This window comes from Sphaerodactylus townsendi, linkage group LG13 (assembly GCF_021028975.2).
Source record: "Sphaerodactylus townsendi isolate TG3544 linkage group LG13, MPM_Stown_v2.3, whole genome shotgun sequence".
NCBI lineage: Eukaryota > Metazoa > Chordata > Lepidosauria > Squamata > Sphaerodactylidae > Sphaerodactylus > Sphaerodactylus townsendi.
Window position 1 is genome coordinate 54,639,454 of NC_059437.1, and position 20,198 is coordinate 54,659,651.

Here is a 20,198-nt window from a genome sequence, read left to right on the forward strand (position 1 = left end):
TCTTCTTCTTCCTGAAATTATTTGGGCAGGTGGGTGGGTGGGCAGGGAGGTGCAAAAGATGCATTGCCTGTGCTATTGGCAAGCAAGCCTCACCCTCTGCCCCCCCTCCCTCTGCTCGCTAGATGTATCCTTTAAGAACACTGATTCTGATTGAGAGCCAGTGTAGTGCAGCGATTAAGACCAGTGGACTTTAATCTGGAATTTTCCCCCCGCCACACATGAAGCCTGCTGGGTGACCTTGGGCTAGTCACAGTTCTTTGGAACTCTCTCAGCCTCACCTAACAAGGTGTCTGTTACAGGAAGAGGAAGGGAAAAGGAGTTTGTGAGCTAAATATGTCATTTTATCATCTGGCAAGCATACTGACTGTTATCCATTCTACATAGTAGCAGACCAACATGGGTGAGGCTTACGGCAGAACATGTTTTAAAGCTCGAGAATTCTGAAGAGATTCCTGATCCAACATGTGCATCACAGCAGTTAAAACCATGACTACGGAGCCGTGGGTCAGATTAAGAGAAGCAGGGCCCGTAATTTCTGTTCTGCCTTTCTTCACTTCCTCTGTTCCCTTTCTAGCTAGTCAGTGCTGACAAGCCAAGTAGATCGTTCAGGAAAAGCAAAACTTTATTATATATTTTGACTTGGGGGTTTCAGTGGAGCTTTTCTTCCTCTTTTTGGACAGGGCTCTGTGGTCCTGGTAAACAAAACAGAACCAACACAGTTGTGGTTTCCCTGCAGAGCCTTTGAACTGGCTCCTTCACTTTGATAAGCCAGTCTGTACCAGACATGCATTTTGGCATGCAGCTTGTTATTGGTACCATGGTACAAAGAGGAGAAAGTCTTTTTAGTTACGATGAAGATCAATTTTTTGTTACCTTTTATTTAAAAACAAGTTTGGGTGCAAACAGTGCATCACATAATTAGAAAAAAACCCACAAAAGATAAATCAATCTTCCTGGCTAGGAAATGCAACTCAGTCTTGATTTTCAAGGGCAATTAATCCTTAGTATTACCTCATTCCCTTCACAAAGCAACTAAATGTTTTCAGATATAAAAAGACTCAGCCCTCTTGGATTTACTGAAACCTACAATTATCTCCAGACATCTGGGAGTTCAACGGATGTGACTGAATCACTCCTATTAGTTGTTCCAATAATACATCTCCACAGGCAGTAATGCGGGTATCGGCCAGCTACTTTCACATTTGCGCATTTAAATAAACAATTTCCCTCCAGATCAGAAGCCAGCTACTTTCACATTTCCGCATTTAAATAAACTATCTCCCTCCAGATCAGAAGCACAGCTCCCAAAATTTGGGGGCCTGCTTCTGGCCAGTCTGGCACGACAAAGGAAAGGTTGCCAATAACCTTACGATCCCAGTATTTCAACTTTATCAGGACAATTTCCCCCACCCACCAGGCAAAGCAGTGGTGGGATCCTCCAGGCAGGCAGGCAGGCAATCAACCTGCTTCAGTCTTCGCGAAGGTAAGCTTCTTCAGCCTCTTCAATGCTAGCCTGTTGACCCGCAGGCAGCAAGGGGTCCTCCTCTTTCAGCTTCAGAAGCTCTTCGGTCTGAGCTTCGGCCAGTTTGGTCTCCGCCTTCTGCGACAGCTGCCGCATCTCTTGCACCTGGGTCTTCACCAGTTGAATATGGTTTTGGGCCGACACCGAGGCTTGATCCGCTCCTGCAGCAGGGAAGCGAAGGTCAGGTTGGATTTGTGTGCCTACCGCAGAGGCGTCCAACTCTGGCGCTTCGGATGTCCACGGACTGCAATTCCCATCAGCCCCTGCTGGCATGGCCAATTGGGCTGATGGGAATTGTAGTCCATGGACATCTGAAGTGCCAGAGTAGGACACCCCTGGCCTACTGTGTGTGGCCAGGAAGCCCAGCTGTATGATTTGGGGGTTCTGTTCTGACCGACACTTCACACCTTTGCTGTGAGTTTCTCTCACAGAAAAACACACAGTGCTGCATAATGGCAAGTTACGCAACTCAGCCATGCACATGGCAGGCAAAAGCTTTTCCTGCAGTTCTCTACTTTGTTGCTGAGTTTTAGACACCATCTCATGCCGTTGGCAATAACAATCCCAGGGGGTGTGGTCTGTCCCGGGATGAGAGGAGGGTGTTTTGTGGGTGGGGGGTGCCTCCAAAGAAATGTCAGTAGTTCTTTTTAATAGATCCAAACTGCCTTTCAAAATCATTGATGCTTTGGAGGCTGCACAGAGGAACCTTTGAATGCATGCAAGAAGAGGGCATAGGCATGGATTAAGGCAGGGATGTCTAACTCTTGATGCCCCAGATGTTCATGGACTACGATTCCCATCAGTCCCTGCCAGCATGGCCAATTGGGACTGATGGGAAATGTAGTCCATGGACATCTGGGGAGCCAGAGTTTGACATCCCTGCATTAAGGCCTTAACTTCTGAGTACAATTCATAGAAAAACAACTTTTTGGTAAGCACAATCTCTGTGGAAAGGGAAAAAAGTCGGGCAGCTGCTGACAATAGGGATAGTCATCAGTTAACAATACCGGACTGATATGCAGCTTCTGCCGCCATCTCGGAGAGGCGCAAGGCTGTTCTCCACCTGGACTCGAGCTTCAGGTACGCTTGCTGCTTTGTCGTCACCTAAGGAGAGCCAAAGGCCACATCAGAAATACCACCTGAGCTTGTCTGTCAAGCAGCAGAGTGTTCACATTTGCCCTTGTGACAGCAGGTCACTGCCTGGCTTCGACCGTTTTACAGGCTTGAGGCCTGCCAGTAGTCAGCAGACTTTCTGAGCCTGAATGGAGCAGGAACCTGAACCCAAGACTCCGAGGTTCAACTTCAGAATGGTTACAAGCCAGAGCACTCTGGCTCTTGAACGATCAAGTGTCTGGCTGGTTGCTTACCTCGACTCTAGCCCCAATGATCACCTGCCAGATAGCATCCTCCTCTTTGGAGTTCATTTTCCCAAGGAGCTGCGTGTATTTCTGGTACAGCGACACCAGTGTGTAAACTGCCTGCAGGGGAGACAGAGGTGCAGTTAGAGGCCAGCCGCTTGGCTAAATATCCACAGCAGCATTTCTACTGGTACCACAAGGCAGAGAGCCTCTTACCGTTGTGTACTCTGTGAGAGCATCAATTAGTGCATAGGTCGTTTGGGAGAGCAGGGTCCCGGTGCTGTCAGTCACCAAAGAGACAGCTCGCCGGATCAAGGCTTCGTTGCTAAGCAAACTCGGGTCGTGTTTCTGGAAGACAAATATTAGGTGCTGGTCAGGTTGCTCTCCAAAGGCACAAGCTCTGCAGAAGCTTGTGATAAGGAAACATTATACACAGTTGGCAGCAAAAGAAAAAAAGGGCAGCAGATAATCTGCAGGCACAGAAAACAAGGTCAATACTTCCTATTAGCACATTTCAGAGAGCTTTATAATCCTCATTTTATACCTGCAAACAACCCCGTGAGACAGATTAGGCTCAGAGACTGTTGGATCCAGAAGAAATTTCCATTAACCACAAGGAGAGGGGATTTCTGGGGGGAGGATTTGCCAATTTCCCCCCTTCTGCTGCAGACTTTGACTCCTCCCTCACACTATTCCAGGGGGTTCCTTTTCCCAACATCTAGAGGGCATTTTTGGATGTAAAGGAGGCAAGGAAATCTTGCTTTACTGGCTGCTTCATTTCTTCTGTCAGCAGAAAATTTTTGTGTGGGATGCCACCCACCCACACAAGGCCGGTCTCAGTGCTTTATACTTTTCTGAAGTCTCGGTCTTCCCCAGTTAAGTAGAGAAAAGCTGCTAGTTTGGTATACTCCAAATTTTTAACAGCTGGATCTGTTCATGCTGATTTGCTCAAATGTGAAAACCCTTCCAGTGAGGCAAACACCACAGTTAGTGGGCAAATCCCAAATATTCAGCTGTTCTTGGCTTTAGTGTTTCTGGTGACTGATGGCTGAAAATCAGAACATTGTACATCTGGGACTGTACATAATCTGTGATCCTGTGACACAAACAATGTGATCTGCTTCTGTTTTATCTGCCTTTAGTTTTAAGCACCCTCCAATGAAGAATCCAGTGCCAATTCTGCCTCTGCACTGGATTACCCTGATTGTCCTACTACTGAAGTCAAGTGAGAGGGACAGTGGCAAAGGAAAAATGGCTGTTTCCAACCACAGAAACCAGTTCCTCCCCTGAGTGAACAATTAGCTTAGTCATGAGGCTGGCCGAGGGCCGCCACTCACCCACCACTGCCTTCATTAGATGAGCGGAAAATAAGTAAATCTCAATGGCATCCACATGCTGATGTCATGAAGCAACCACTCCCCCTTACCTGACATCAACCTGTGCTCCTCACACTGCTGTTAAGGAATGCCAAAGTATGTGCACCCTGGAACTGAAACCAAGCTGCTTTTCCCTAGGGTTACCTGTGCAATAGGAATGGCGGAAAGAGTTACTCCAAGCCCCAACGCTGCTACCTTGTTCCATGGTCCCTTCAATCCTAAAACACAGCGAGTCCTCATGCCAGCCAGGATCGGAAAACTCCGCCTACAAGAGACACACCTTATAAGCATAAGGGCAGACTGCAGTCCAGGTAACCTATCCTTCTGCAGGCTGGATGCAGCACATCTGGTGGCCTTGACCCACCAGCATCTGCCAGGAAGTTTTGCTTTCACTCTCCTCCCCTTCAAGAAGCAGGGCACTTTTAGGCTGTACAAACCTTTCAGATACAGGACACAGATTAGCTGCCCAGGGAATTTTACCTGGCACCATGAGAGATGGAGAGGGCCATATGTATGAAAGCGGGGAACAATAAACACTAATAAAGTTATAATACAGATTCTCAGGAGCAGCAGTGGCGTAGGAGGTTAAGAGCTCGTGTATCTAATCTGGAGGAACCGGGTTTGATTTCCAGCTCTGCCGTCTGAGCTGTGGAGGCTTATCTGGGGAATTCAGATTAGCCTGTGCACTCCCACACACGCCAGCTGGGTGACCTTGGGCTAGTCACAGCTTCTCGGAGCTCTCTCAGCCCCACCTACCTCACAGGGTGTTTGTTGTGAGGGGGGAAGGGCAAGGAGATTATCAGCCCCTTTGAGTCTCCTGCAGGAGAGAAAGGGGGGATATAAATCCAAACTCTTCTTCTTCTTCTTCAGGATAAAATCACTACTACTGTGTGGCATCTGTATTGTATGTTAGAGTATCCAATCAAACCACTTCACAATCATTCTTTCGGACCCCACAAAAATTGTGTAATGTGTGTTACCATCACTCCCAATTTCTCAATACCATCACCCCCAATTTCTCACTCAGCAAAGGCTGAGTGACCCACCTAAGCCACAGAGGGCACAGACAAGAAGTGAACTGGGGACAAACTCCTTTCTGCCTCTGCACCACACCTCCCTTCACTTTATAAAAATTTTTATTTTTATTTATACAGGGGGTTTATTTTCCTGAAACTACCAATGGTGAAATTTAAACTAAACCCGCACTTACATTTCTATTAGCCAATTATTAACAGTGAAATTGTTTTTGGCGAAATTGTATTCCTCAGGCTTGGGGTGTCGTATACCCCCAAATTTGAATCTTGCAATTTGAAAAAAGCTACAACTTGAAATATATGTAGATATGGATTCAAAATCCATCCGAGCAGCTAACAAAGCAAACAGTACAAAAATCATTAGGCCAGAACGCAACAGTCATATCCAAATATGCAAAATGAAGTAACCTTCAACCACCGCCCGGAGCCCTTCGGGGATCGGGCGGTATAAAAGCCGAATTAATAAATAAATATAAATAAATAAATAAATATTTAATATGGTACCCATCCACAAATCTACTTAAAACCTAGCACATCATACAAATATAAAATCTGGAAGGGATCTTACGGGTCATCTAGTCCAACACCTTGCACCATGCACAAAATTTACAACTATCTGTCCCCACTCCCCAGTGACTCCTATTTTATGTCTAGAGCAGCGGTACTCAACCTGTGGGTCGCGACCCCTTTGGGGGTCGAACGACCCTTTCACAGGGGTCACCTAAGACCATTGGAAAATACGTATTTCCAATGGTCTTAGGAACCGAGACACAAATAATTTTATGGTTAGGGGTCACCACAACATGAGGAACTGTATTAAAGGGTCGCGGCATTAGGAAGATAGGTTGAGAACCACTGGCCTAGAGCAGAGGTCTTCAAACTATGGCCCTCCAGATGTTCAGGAACTACAATTCCCATCAGCCTCTGCCAGCACAGCCAAGTAGCAGGGCTGATGGGAATTGTAGTTCCTGAACATCTGGAGGGCCATAGTTTGAAGACCCCTGGCCTAGAGGAAGGCAAAAAAACTCCAGTATCCCTGGCCAATCTGGCCTGGAGGAAAATGCCAAAGTGGTGACTGCGTTGCCTAGACATGAGAGCCAAGCACTGACTCCCTTCCCTTCCTGCCCTCCCTCTCACGTTCCTCCCGTATTCACAGAATCAGCCTTGCTGTCAAATGGCCATCTAGCCTCTGCTTAAAAACCTTCAAAGCAGAGCCCACCACTTCCCAATGTTAAAGAAACACCTGTTTGAAACACAACCTATTAGAAAGAAAAATCAGTGTGGACTCAGATCTTGTTTTCAACCACCTTCTCTTTGTAGTGTTCTCTCCCTCCCCTCCTTCTGTTGTAAATGTAAAGCATCAACCTCGTGAACGCATGCTCCTGCACAGGTGATGAGGAGAGCTCTCTCACTAAAGCTTGCGCTGGAACAAAGTCTTTTAAGATGCCACTGGGCTCCTGTTGGTTTCAGCTGCTGCAGACTGTCATGGGTGCTGGAGAATAGACTGACCAGCCTCAGTTTCTAAGAAGCCAGGCTGCATTCAGACATGGAAGGTGCATATTGCTAGGACAAGTTCCAGCATGCTCTACTCTGGCTAGATGTATCCTGTATCAGAGAACCCCCCCCAGGACAAGCCTGGGCACGCCCTGGTGGAAGTCTATACAAGAAAATAATGCAGTCCTACAGAGAGTTCCTTCAAGCTACCTCCACTGAAATGAGCGAGTTCAGACTGAAGTGTTGCACCATGAATCATGTTAACACCTCCTGTTGCTTTCACAGAACTGGCCTTTTGTTTAGGAATTTCAGTGCTGAGTTATAAAAAACCCGGCTTGCTTGATTCCATGCTGCACCTACTGCTGAGAAGGCCTTGATTTCTGGTAGGTACCAGACTTCTCTACGTGATACACCTCTGATGATGCCAGCCACAGATGCAGGCGAAACATTAGGAATGAGATCTGCCAGACCACGGCCACACAGCCTGAAAAACCCGCAATAACCAGTTGAATCTGGCCATGAAAGCCTTCGACAATACACTGAAATATTATGTTCTTTGCATCTTTTCATAAACAGTGTGTTCAGATTTGGGGGAATTCTGTTTCATCCAACAAATTTGGCCTCATTATCATGAAAACATAAATGGTAATCTCAAGGGGGGGGGGATAAGATGCTGTTCATGTTTTCCCCCCATGGACACTGATCAATTTCTAAGATACGTTAGAAGGAGGGCAGGGTTTGGGGAGGGCCTTCACTAGTATATAATGTCTTGGAGTCCACCCTCCAAAGCAGTCATTTTCTCCAGGGGATCTGTTTTCTAAAGAACAGTTATGACAATGAGAGATATCCAGTTGCCACATGGAGGCTGGAATATAACCACTTTGCACCAAACGGCTTATTTACAGATACTGCATTCTTCTACAAAATATACTACATAAATGCATTCAATCTCTCATATAACTACAATTATCAATCTCTTTCAAATGTCTGCATACAGCATCTCAAAATAAAGTTTACAACCATAATATTTTCCATTTGCATACATTGACTGTGTCCCCATACAAAATGTGTCCCTCCTCACTCAACACAAAGAATATTTGACAAAAAACAACACTTGCCAGGGCTAGCCAGACTCTGGTATAGCCCAATTTCATAAGTCCTTCAAATGGCCCAGATTATATGTCCTTAAACCCACTCCTCTCTTTAAATAATAGTTTCAATTTTTTTTCTTACGATGGCAATATTAGGATGCCTCTACTTTCCCTGACCACCTGGACGGTGGCCATTGCCCACATTAAAAAAGAAGAAGAGGCGTTTGGATTTCCATCCCACCTCTCTCTCCTGTAAGGAGACTCAAAGAGCCTCACAAGCTCCTTTCCCTTCCTCTCACCACAACAGACACCTGGTGAGGCAGGTGGGGCCGGGAGAGTTCTAAGAGAACTGTGACTGGCCCAAGATCACCCAGCAGGAATGCAGGAGTGCGGGAACACATCTGGTTCACCGGGGATTTTAATCTGGGGAACCGGGTTTGATTCCGCCACTCATGTCCCCCAGGTTAGAATCCACCTGGTCTTAACCACTACACCACGCTGGTTGTCAGACATTTTAAGAAACCAAACGCCGCCCCATCCCTCCCTCCCTAAGACGGCACAAGCGAGTCTGCTGCGTGGTGGCCTCGCCTCCCGGGGAGGGCAGAGGCCAAGGTGGCAGAAAAGCGGCCCTGCCCGGCGGGAAGAGCGGGCTCGTGGGTCCCGATCCACAACCCCGAGGATATTCCTTCCCCTTCGCTTCCCCCAGAGGAGAGGACTCTGGGCTCAGAAGGGGCTCGAACCCGCCAACAGGAGACCCCCCCCCCCCCTCGAGGGGCCGCTCGGCCGGGGAGGAGCCGCCGCCGCCGCCTTCCTTGGGTACCTGAGCAGGGCGCAGCAGCTCCGCAGCCACCCGGCACTCAAACCCGCCGCCGCCATCTTCGCTCCGACGTGGTTTGGGGAGCGACGGAAATGACGTGTTTTTTGCGCCGGCCGATAGCCATAGAGCCAAGGTACGGTCTTTTTCCCATTCCCTCCTGAAAGTGAGGCCCTTCCTTTTCGTTCCGCCTCCACTCCGGTCCTCCCTCTTACCCTCCCGTCCTAGTCTCTCATCCCGCAGGAAAGCGGTGGTGGAAGCCCCGTCGTGGCGCCTTTGATTCGGCATGGAAGGGAGGCCCGCAATGAAAGACTGCCTGGGTTGGAGTTCAGGAGCGCTGCTGGAGTTGCTAACTCCGGGATAGGAAATTCCTGGGGGGGGGGGGGGGGTTGGGGAGGGAGGGAGGGACCCCCCCACAGGGCATATAATTCCGTGCTGTCCCCCCTTCCAAAACAGCCATTTCTCCAAGGGAACGGATCTCTGGGTTGTGGAGATCTACTGGAATCCCAGGAGATCTCCAGGTACATCCTGGAGATGGAGGGGGGGGGGGGATAGGAGAAGCGCAACCAAATACAGATGTCCTGTACTAGTAATTTGGCACATGTTTTAACAATCAATTTTTGTTCATCCGAACAATTGATATGATTAAATTTACCACAGTAAGTAACACGTTTTTACAGTCCTGTCAGAATAGACATCTTAACACGAGTCTCAATATGTCGTGTGTTGTCATTTTGGAACAATGGCATGAAGAAGACTGCTATGTTTTCGCAAAATCAAAAGTGTTTACAGGCCGTGCAGTTCCTCCAAGGTTGAAATCCTGATATGGGCCAGATGCTGTCTGTGCAGGGAGAGAAAACTGCTGCTCAAACAAACCAGGCTGTATCACAAGCAGGGATTCCACTGTCTCACAGACTCCCCTGGGTGAATATGGCTGAGCATGGCAAGGATGTGGTCTTGACACTCATTTAAAACAGATACTTTTTAGACCCATCTCAATCTTTATTACAAAAATGGTTATTTGTTTTTGTTTTTAATCCCACAACTGAATCATTGCTTTAAAAAAGCTTTTTGTGGTTTTTCATTTGTTGACAAAAATTGTAGTCTCGTTCTCAACACCTTTCCACACACTTCAATTTTTTTAATTTAACTTCTTAAAAAATATGAATCCTGCATTTTCACTCAAACTGGCCCCTGAGGATGTTAACATTGCATACTTTTATTTCCATTTATTTTTAATTGTAGCACACTTGTTGACCAGGGTCCCCAAATTAGCTCAGAGCATTCATAAAATACTGATCACCTTACAATTTCAAAATTAAAGTGATAAAAAGAACTGCACACAGAAAGACCAATTGGGGAGCAGTGAGGAAAAAGAGGGGTAAGATATAACTTTAAGATATTGAACTCGCTTGCTACAATAAAATACCAATGGACTAGATGTGATTATTTATCTAATTATTTAAAATATTTATATCACACACTCTCAATCAAATATTTCAGAGGTGGCTTACAACGGTAGTAACAATAAACACAAGCAGCAGCATAAACACTGGCAGAAATCTTTAAAATTAGCAAAAAAATTCAAACAAACACGAGAAGCAAATAATCATTGAAAGTAGCTATTAAAATGAATAGAACATAAAATTATCTTTCTGATTCAGTGGCAACATGTCTTGTGTTGGTAACTGTTGCAACCATGGTTTTGAAATACAGAAAGCCACTTTCTTGCAAATACCTCATGAATTGGCATGTAGAGATGGTCTTTACACTGTGGTGACTCTCTCTCTCAGCCTTCACAACAGCACCTAGGCCAGTGGTGGTGAACCTATGGCACTCTAGATGTTCATGGACTACAATTCCCATTGGCCCCTGCCAGCATAGCCAATTAACATCTGGAGTGCATGACCATCTGGAGTGCCATAGGTTTGCCATCATGGACCTAGGCAAACCCTTTTCCAAACCCCATGCTAACTTGCGCAGTTGTTCCACACACACAAAACTCCTAGTGTCTCATTGGATCAGGGCACTTATACATCTAGGGGAGCATCTCACCACAACCCAGGCACTCCCATGCCTGTTTACTGATGTTTGTGGGCCACAAGTACCCATAACTGTGTGTGGCATTGTGGTTCCCATAATTTACACATATCAATGAGCCCATTTATTTGTAGCTATGTTTTAATAACTGGAAACTTTTAACATGCCAGCTAGATCAGAAGATCTAAACCATTCTGAATGCTGGGGCCACTAATTTAAGAAGAACATACAGACCTCTGCTAAAGAACATTTATTTAAATATATAACCCTAAATACTGATTATTTTGAATATATAACCCTAAATACTTATTATTTTAAATATATGACCCTAAATACTTATTATTTTGAGAAATATATTTAGAAGAAAAACGGAAAGAAAGCCTCCCAATCAATTTAGAAATGTCTCTGGTTCTTTTCCACAAACAGGCACATTCAACAATCTCTAAACACTTGCAAAAGAATCCATTATCTCTTTTTCATCACCTTGATTGTGAACACAAGAAGTTAGAGCATGTTTAAAGCAGAACTCACAACAGATCTTAAGCCTGTTGATTTATGCATTATGTTGATTTATGATTATTCAGTGGGGTTGAATTCAGGATGAAGAATCCTAACAAAATCTGGTATCTTCATAAAAATGTGGAATCTGAGAAAGAATTAACTAGAGAATACAATACCTTACCTTTCCCCCTAAAACATCACAATTATTGTGAGAAAGAGATATGATCGCTTTCAGGGGTAAAATCAAGTCCTACAGTTGAATCCCTGCATTTTTATATCCCACTCTGTAACTTACTTATGGAATTGATTCCACAGCAGATGGATATATCAGTTCTTATAGCCTGCTCTTTGGATAGAATTAAATTAAAATATTAATACAAACCATTCTAATCTGAAACATATATCAGAGATGATACAGGACCGGTAGGTCTTTTTTTATTTTATTGATTTATCTTTTTGGAACAGAATCATTGCACAGTTCTTCACGCTTTCTCCAGACAGCTAGGGTTCTTTCATTAACATCCTCAGACAAAAGAAGAAGTAAAAGCTGACAATTAGAGTGATTTTAGAGAATATCATACCCTAACTAATTGAAAGATTGCAGTCTATGCCAGAGTTTATAAGGGTGATAAAAGGAGGGCAAGTTACAACTTGACCAGCCAGCTTCTGTGTTTATCTTGGCATTCTGCCTTGCTCTTATTCCTGTGAGAGGTTCACTCCTGAGAAAAAAATTAGTAAAATACATGAACAAATCGTTTGGTTTGTTGTAGATAATTCATAATTTGACAAAATAAAAGCTTGCATAGTCTGTGGACTAAAAAGGGGCCGTCGTCATGTTTATTCGTCTTTTCAGCTGCAGGTAGAGAGCGAGCGGAGCTGTCACTTGAGCACCAGGAAGTAAGTGGTCCAGCCAGCCAACAGCAGGGCACCAAACAGCACTGTGTAACTGAACAGTACAAAAGCCAGGAGCTCCTTCAGCACCTTCAGGCAGTGGACAGCAAAGGAGTCTTGCATGATTCGGGCTCTGTAAGATGGTGAAGATGAATGTGCAGGAACAGCCTGATCTGTAACAGAGATGTTTAAAAAGGCACTTTAGAGTGGATGGCCCAAGATAGCCCAATTTCATCCGATCTTGGAAGCTAAGCAGAATCATCACTGGTTGGTATTTGGATGGGAGACCACCAAGGAGTACCAGGGTTACTATGCAGACAAAGGCCTTGATTTATGCAAACTGCCAGTGTTAGTCCCTTGCCTTGAAAACCCTGTAAGGCTCACCGTAAGTCGACTGCGACTTGATGGCACTTTATGTGCACACACACAAGGAGAAATGGAACTTGTGACACATCTAAAAGAATGGCTGAATCAACAGAACCAATTGCAAGGGACAATTTCAAGGGACAATTTCAATTTCCTAACATCGCCATCCTGAATACTGTCGAAGACAGTGCAAATGGGTGTAACTCTACTTAAAGGTTTGTAAGTTTGTTGACTGTTAATGATCTGTGCTTGTGTTGGTAGTAATAATAGTGGTTTAGACAGATTTGGAAACAGCTTGCAAACAATGTATTGTCGAAGGCTTTCACGGCCGGAATCACTTGGGTGCTGTGTGGTTTCCGGGCTGTATGGCCGTGTTCTAGCAGCATTCTCTCCTGACGTTTCACCTGCATCTGTGGCTGGCATCTTCAGATGATCCTCTGAAGATGCCAGCCACAGATGCAGGCGAAACGTCAGGAGAGAATGCTGCTAGAACACGGCCATACAGCCCGGAAACCACACAGCACCCAAGCTTGCAAACATTTTTTTTTGAATGGGCATTGTGTAAGAGATATAGGGGAGGGAAGGTGGCAGTGGTGGGATCCAAAAATTTTAGTAACAGGTTCCCATGGTGGTGGGATTCAAACAGTGGCGTAGTGCCAATGGGGCGGGGCACGACAGGGCCGTGGCCTGGCATTCCGGGGGCAGGGCATTAATAATTTCTCTGTTACTGTAAAAAACTCTTACTGTAAAAAAAAGTTCCTAATTTCCAGCTGGTATCTTTCTGTCCATAATTTAAACTCATTATAGCAAGTCCTATCGTCTACTGCCAACAGAAACAACTACTTCTCCTCTAATTGACTGCCTGTCAAATACTTAATACTTTCAAATACTTAATTTTGTTTCTAGAAATCAAAAGAAGGAGACTTTTCTTAAACAAAGAACTTTACCCTATTTCTAAAACATGTTTTTAAAACAGCCCAACAGGGAGAATGATCCCGTTTTCTACCTTTGCTAACCAGCCACATAGGAAACATCAGGACTTCGTGATTTTTGGACCTAATGGGATTTCTAACGGAAAAGCAGACCCAATTAGTAACCCCCTCTCGGCACACACAAATAATTAGTAACCCACTCTCGGGAACTGGTGAGAACCTGCTGGATCCCACCTCTGGAAGGTGGCATGGTAGAGAGTAGACCAATCTCATCAGATCTTGGAAGCTAAGCAGGGTCTGTACTTAAATGGGAGACCACCAATGAAGGCTTGGCAGAGGAAAGCAATGCCAAACCACCGCTACTTTTCACTTATCTTGAAAGCCTATTGTCGAGAGGCTTTCAACTAACATATGTTGGCTGTGACTTGACATGTATGTACGTAAGAGTTATAGATGATAACTACTTCCAATCGATGCAAGGAGAAGGCCTGCTGAGAGGAAATGAGACCACCGAATCGCTATTCCCAATAGACCATCTGGAGAGCATTTCTAGATGCAGGGCTGACAGCGCATTAGCAACAGTCAAAGGCACTAATCAAAGCAGCCCAACTTTCCAGAGGAGCCCCTGTTAATATTTAATGTCATAATTGCCTCTAATGGACCAACTGGCAGAAATAAATGCTTTTGTTTATGATTTGGGGGGTTAAGTACAGATAGTTTGGTTTGCATTTTTGTTTCTGCCCAAAACAATCTGTGCAAGACAGAAATGTTTGAAATCCATTTGCATCCAAATCAATATATATACTTGTGTTACACAGTAAGTTACTGCAGTTCCTTAACTTCAGAAAAAGTCAGAGGGACGGCAGTTTTAAAACCACAGGCTTTGGAAGTATACGCTTCATTGCTCTATTGAATCCTGCAAATTTTTACTAGTACCATGGTTTGGTGAGTTATAACACTATAAAGGTAAAAACTGCGACACTTTTCTAAGTGTAGGAAATATATCAAAACTTTAATAATATAATAATAATCATTTTAAAAATCAGAAAGTTATTCATCTTACTTTAGTCTGAACAAAAGAAAATAAAGCCTGGATCAGGTTACAACTAACCTGAAGGATTATTTCTCTTTTTAAAAACACGAACGCTGTTGGGAACAAATTGAATTATCAAGCACTTACAATCATTTAAAAAGCTACAAGAGACATATTTAAATCTACTTATTTATTAAATTAATCTGTTAATTATTTACAGCATCAGTATTTTTTATTTATAATCTCTAGGATCAAATATATAAAAACTGCTGTCATCCGATACGGAAATAGATTTACCAGATAATCGTATTAGTATTTTTGGAGAGGAAATATTACATTTGATGGGGAGGAATTGCTTACTTACCCTGGACAAATGACGGCATTTGCTTGAAGTTGTTTTTTGCTTTGTTTCTGGACTCTCTCTTGAATGCCTGGTTGGTAAAAAGCCTTATAATGTAGCTGGATCTTCTTCTCCTTGTTATATGCGAAGAGGCAGGCGTAATGAGTCTGTATCTACAAAGGCTGCTTGTCCTAACGGACTAGGTGTGGCCAGGAATCTATTTGTGGATAGGACATTGGCAGAGCCTTCACTCATCCTTCACAGTACACACAAATATTGTAGTTCTTTTAAAAAGTGGAAACAGATACCATGCAGTCAAAATAATTGTTTCCCGATTAGTGGTTGTTCCTGTTACTGGTAATTCCACCGCCCCAGTAAGCGTACCAAGTTACATTTGTAATCTTCCGTTTATAGAGGCAACACGGTGTACATTTTTTTTCTGCACAGCAGATGCTTAAGCATGGGAACCAGTAGGAAAAGAAGAGTGAATAATCCCAAGTGACATGTGAATGATATTCCACTCTGTCTCATTTTTCGGAGCAATCCCAGGGAGGTTGTAGAAACCCTTAACCAGTGTCTGGAGGTAGTTTTGAAGAGGATGTGGGCTGATCTAGTGTGGTGTAGTGGTTAAGAGTGTTGGACTAGGATCTGAGAAACCTGGGTCTGAGTCCATACTCATGCCATGGAAGCTTATCGGCTGACCTTGGGTCTTTCAGTCTAACCAACCTTACAGGATTGTTGTGAGGATAAAATGGAAGAGCGGGGAAGGATCTAAGCTGCTTTGGACTCCAATTGGGGAAACAGGCAAGGTACAAATGACATAAATAATAAAATGAAGTATAATTTCGATGAGCTGCAAGTACAACGGGCAAGGGGAAGGGCTGATTCGGGACATAAGGTGTCACTCACTCTGGATAAGGCTGTATTTTGGTGGAACAGGTACCTCGTCTGGGGGTGCTCTTGGACCCAAACCTACCGCTGGATATGTAGCTAGGAGTTCCTTTTGCCAGCTTCAAATGGTTAGCCAACTGGTTACTTCTGTTTTCACTTACTCTTTAGTACAGTGGTGGCGAACCTTTGGCACCCCAGCTGTTATGGACTACAATTCCCATCAGCCCCTGCCAGAGTGGGCCTGTAGATTGACCCAAAACTAGTCCCCCCAAATGATAGCTTTACTTCTGGAATATTGCAAATGCAGGCTTTTGTTTCTGTCCTGTATCCTTTATGAAAAGGTAGAGAAATACATCCCTTCCATTAAAATTAAATGAAAACTCCTGATGGGATGTTTGTGGGGGTAGAAGAGGAGTTTGGATTTATATCTGCCCTTTCTCTCCTGTTAAGGAGACTCAAAGGGGATGACAATCTCCTTTCCCTCCCCCCCCCCCAACAAAAACCGTGTGGTGGGGCTGAGAGAGCTCAGAAGAACTGTGACTAGCCCAAGGTCACCCAGCTGCCGTGTGTTGGAGTGCACAGGCTAATCTGAATTCCCCAGATAAGCCTCCACAGCTCAAGCGGCAGAGTGGGGAATCAAACCTGCCCCACAGGCGTAGCTACCATGGGGACATCCGGGGACAATTGCCCCGGGTGCCACCTTGTGGTGGGCGCAAAAATTGCAGGTTCGTTTGTGGCTTTCTGTATTTTTTTTACTGTTTTCACAATTTAGGCCTGCAGGGGGTGCAGATTTTAGGCTAGCGGCACCAAAATTTCAGGCTATCGTCAGGTGTCTCTCCTGATGATATGATCCAAGTTTGGTGAAGTTTGGTTCAGGAGGTCCAAAGTTATGGACCCCCAAAGGGGGTGACCCCGTCCTCCATTATTTCCAATGGGAGCTAATGGTAGATGGGTCCTTTTGAGGGTCCATAACTTTGGATCCCCTGAACCAAACTTCACTAAACCTGGGTGGTTTCATCAGGAGAGTCTCCTGAAGATAGCCTAAAATTTTGGTACTGTTAGCTTAAACATTGCTCTTGTTATAAGAAGTCTGTTATAAGAGAATAACATATTATTCAAAGAAAGCAGAAGTTACTTACGAGAAATAACTGCCGAAAACAAGCTTGGGGCTTTCCAGGGTGGGGGCTGTGTGCGCAAAAGATTTGTAATACCATGACCTTAAATATGAGCTGAGTTGCATCTCAGACCTCAGATTGACTGGGCTTTCGGGTCTGGTTGATCTCCTTCTGCAGAAGTGATCAATAAATGCTACCTGCTGTTATTTGATCGTATGTGAGTATTATTGAAAGGGAATACTTGAATTATTCTCATATCACTCTCCTGACAGGCACCCTCAAATTTTCCCCAGGTTCTCTCTTTAAATCCACCCCCTTTGGAGTGGATTTAAAGGGAGAATCTGAGCTCCCTAGATTTTTAAAAAAACATTGAAAGTATAGTTGAAAGTTTTCACAACCAGATTCAACTGGTTGTTGTGGGTTTTACAGGCTATGCGGCTGTGGTCTGATAGATCTTGTTCCTAACGTTTCACCTGCTTCTGAGGCTGGCATCTTCAGAGGTGTATCACAGAGAGAAGTCTGTTATAAGAGAAGTCTGGACACAGTGTATAACAGACTTCTCTCTGTGATACACCTCTGAAGATACCAGCCACAGATGCAGGTGAAACATTAGAAATAAGATCTACCAGACCATAGCCACGCAGCCCAGAAAACCCACAACAACCAACATTGACAATGATGCTGTTGGGGGAGGGGGGGAAAATCTATTCTGAAACAGCATCACTTTCAATGTTGTTTAAACTAGAGAGCCCAGAGTCTCTCTTTAAGGTGGATTTAAAAGGAGAATCTGGACTCTCTAGTTTAAACATCATTAAAAGTGATGCTGTTTCAGGGTGGATTCCCCCCTTCAAAAAATAGCATCACTTTCAATGTTGTTTAAACTAGGGAGCCCTGGGTGTTTTCAGATTTGTGTGTTGGGGCATGTTCTATAATGTGATGGTGACTTTGAGATGACCTGCTGCAAAAAAAATGTTGTTTGGTCGTGGTGGGGGAGGGACACTGCCCATATGCGGGGGTGGGGGGGAGGCGCAAAACTCAGATTTTGTCCCGGGCTCCATTTCCCCCTAGCTACGCCACTGACCTGCCCTTAACCACTACGCCACTGCAGCAGAATTGCTACGAGTAACACAGGTTCCTAAACAAGAGAGAGCATTTGCCTGTTTCTGGGAAAAGGCTGGCAGCTCTTTGCCAAATCCCAGGAGAAGTAATTGCAGCCCCATCAGCCTCCTGTTCAGCTTGATTGTGATCTGATTTCCACGGAGGCCTTGCTCATCACAAGGCTAATAATTTGATAACAAGAGCGCTTGATTGAATTTGGAGTCCATTCACCAAGCTCTAGTGCGTCTCGTGGAAAGCCGGCAGTTGCTCCGGAGATGCCTTCCGTTGAGATAGCCAGAAGACAACAGGCATCGTTTAAGAGCCCCAAATGACATTTGCACGGGGCGTCTTCAGACATACGTAATCTGAATTGGGCATCCACCCCGGAATCCTACTGACTGCATTTCATGCACACAAACCCTCTAGCACAGTGGTGGCGAACCTATGGCACGGGTGCCAGAGGTGGCACTCAGAGCCCTCTCTGTGGGCACGCACAGAGTCGCCCCCCTGACACATCTAGGCTGGCCTGGGCCACTGGGCTCGATTAATAGCATTAAACCTAACACCTAGTTTTTGGGAGGCAGTGTAGGTAACCCTATTAAGTGCTGTTAAACCCCACTGATTTTCATGCGAAGAACTTAAGCGTGATCCTTTACCTGGGAGTAAGCTTGGTTGCTGGCAATGGGGCTTGCTTCTGAGTAAACCCTCCTAGGGTCGTGATTCACCTGTTGGAAGAGTTGCATCGTTGCTTCAAAGCAAAGCCACCAACTACCACCAAGCTTGCTCCCAAGTAACGCATGCCTCGGAGCCAACCGTTTTTCTAAACTAAAACCTCACTATTCAGGTTAAATTGCCTTGTTGTGTTGGCACTTTGTGATACATAAGTGGGTTTTGGGTTGCAAGTTGGGCACTCGGTCTCGAAAAGGTTCGACATCACTGCTCTAGCACATTGCGCTGGGGGAAAACTGGTTGTCAGCATCATAAGTGCAGCAAACCAAACAAGGAAAACACAATATAAGCTTTAAACCACAACAAATCAAAGCCGTGCATTACAAATGCAACAAATGCTGCATGTGAGCAGTGTTGATTGAGCCAACCAGTGATGCTGCAGCTTCCACGTAGACCTTGTTGCTGCTGTGAATGCAACTGAGCATCCACACAGCAGCCTCCCCCCACCCACCCCATCCCCGGTCTCCGCCATAATTTCCCCACCACTACCAGCAAATTTTCTCCATTAAAAAAAAAAAAGGTCACTGAGAGATAGCTGTATTGCAGTCATGTTGGATTGAATCCCAGGTAGATTTCTGCAGGCAAGAGGAGGCAACTCCCCGCTTTTACAGGAACCTAAAACACTGAGAGAAATGCTGAGAGAACCTGGAATAGCAGAGACAAAATTAGGGGTGGGGGGTAGGAATTGCCAGAAATCACACACACATACACATACACACCCTGGCACCCATAGAAATCTATATAGAATCCAAGAAGAAGAGTTGGATTTATATCCCCCCTTTCTCTCTGTAAGGAAACTCAAGGGGGCTTACAAACTCCTTTTTCTTCCCCCTTCACAACAAACACCCTGTGGTAGGTGGGGTTGAGAGAGCTCAGAAAAACTGTGACTAGCCCAAGGTCATCCAGCTGGTGTGTGCACAGGCTAATAAATCCCCAGATAAGCCTCCACAGCTCAGGCGGCAGAGTGGGGAATCCCGGTTCCTCCAGATTAGAGTACACATGCCCTATGCCACTGCTGCTCCTGCCTTGAAAACCCTACTGCAGGGGTGTCCAACTCTGGCGCCCCAGATGTTCATGGACTAAGATTTCTATCATTATAATCCAAGCTATTATAATTATATATTCCAACAGTTTTTTTTTTCAAAGTCTCGAATCCATGTCCATTCAAAGTCTCAAATCCATTGCTTCAAAGTCTCGAATCCATTGCTTGTTGCTCATATCTCAGCCACTCTGAATAGTCCAGTTTGTCCGTTATGCCAACTGCAATCATGTACTGGCTTTCTTATGTCGAGTTTCTGAGGGCATCCCTTTCAGCATTGGTTGATTTTGGTTGATTTCTTCAGTTGGGATACACACACACACACCCATGCACACACACACGCAAAAAAAGGTTTTATGACAAGATTCAGACCTAATTTTTTTAACCTCACTTCCCCACCCCCAGAGAATTTACACTTGAAAGGTTAATGAAAGAATTCACTCTCTGCCTTAACTTGCCCATCCCAGAATCTTCTCTATAAGAATTCCCAATTTGATTTCTACGCAAAACTGAAGAAAGCTGTGACTCAAGACA

At 44.8% G+C, this 20,198-nt stretch overlaps 1 protein-coding gene and 1 long non-coding RNA gene across 2 annotated transcripts; both read right to left on the reverse strand.

The window, feature by feature from the left end:
• Positions 1 to 832: 832 nt before the first annotated feature.
• On the reverse strand, positions 833 to 8,771 carry DIABLO (diablo IAP-binding mitochondrial protein). The gene is made up of 6 exons (XM_048514838.1): positions 8,696 to 8,771; positions 4,401 to 4,521; positions 3,097 to 3,228; positions 2,890 to 3,000; positions 2,530 to 2,626; positions 833 to 1,683 (listed from the first exon to the last, which is right to left on the reverse strand). The coding sequence occupies exons 1-6, from the start codon at positions 8,749 to 8,751 to the stop codon at positions 1,469 to 1,471; spliced, it is 732 nt and encodes a 243-aa protein (XP_048370795.1). The 5' UTR covers positions 8,752 to 8,771; the 3' UTR covers positions 833 to 1,468.
• Positions 8,772 to 10,135: 1,364 nt separating this feature from the next.
• On the reverse strand, positions 10,136 to 15,153 carry LOC125443006. Its single transcript, XR_007246059.1, has 2 exons — positions 14,817 to 15,153; positions 10,136 to 12,294 (listed from the first exon to the last, which is right to left on the reverse strand). It is a non-coding gene; the product is annotated as an uncharacterized LOC125443006 (long non-coding RNA).
• Between the last annotated feature and the right edge of the window lie 5,045 nt (positions 15,154 to 20,198).

What these genes read in the sequence shown, in the direction of transcription:
- DIABLO (XM_048514838.1), bottom strand. Translation starts at nt 8,751, where the DNA reads ATGGCGGCGGCGGGTTTGAGTGCCGGGTGGCTGCGGAGCTGCTGCGCC. An exon ending in AGCTGCTGCGCCCTGCTCAG is followed by an intron (nt 4,522 to 8,695) that starts GTACCCAAGGAA and finishes TGTCTCTTGTAG; the next exon opens with GCGGAGTTTTCCGATCCTGG. An exon ending in AGAAGCTGCATATCAGTCCG is followed by an intron (nt 1,684 to 2,529) that starts GTATTGTTAACT and finishes TCCCTGCTGCAG; the next exon opens with GAGCGGATCAAGCCTCGGTG.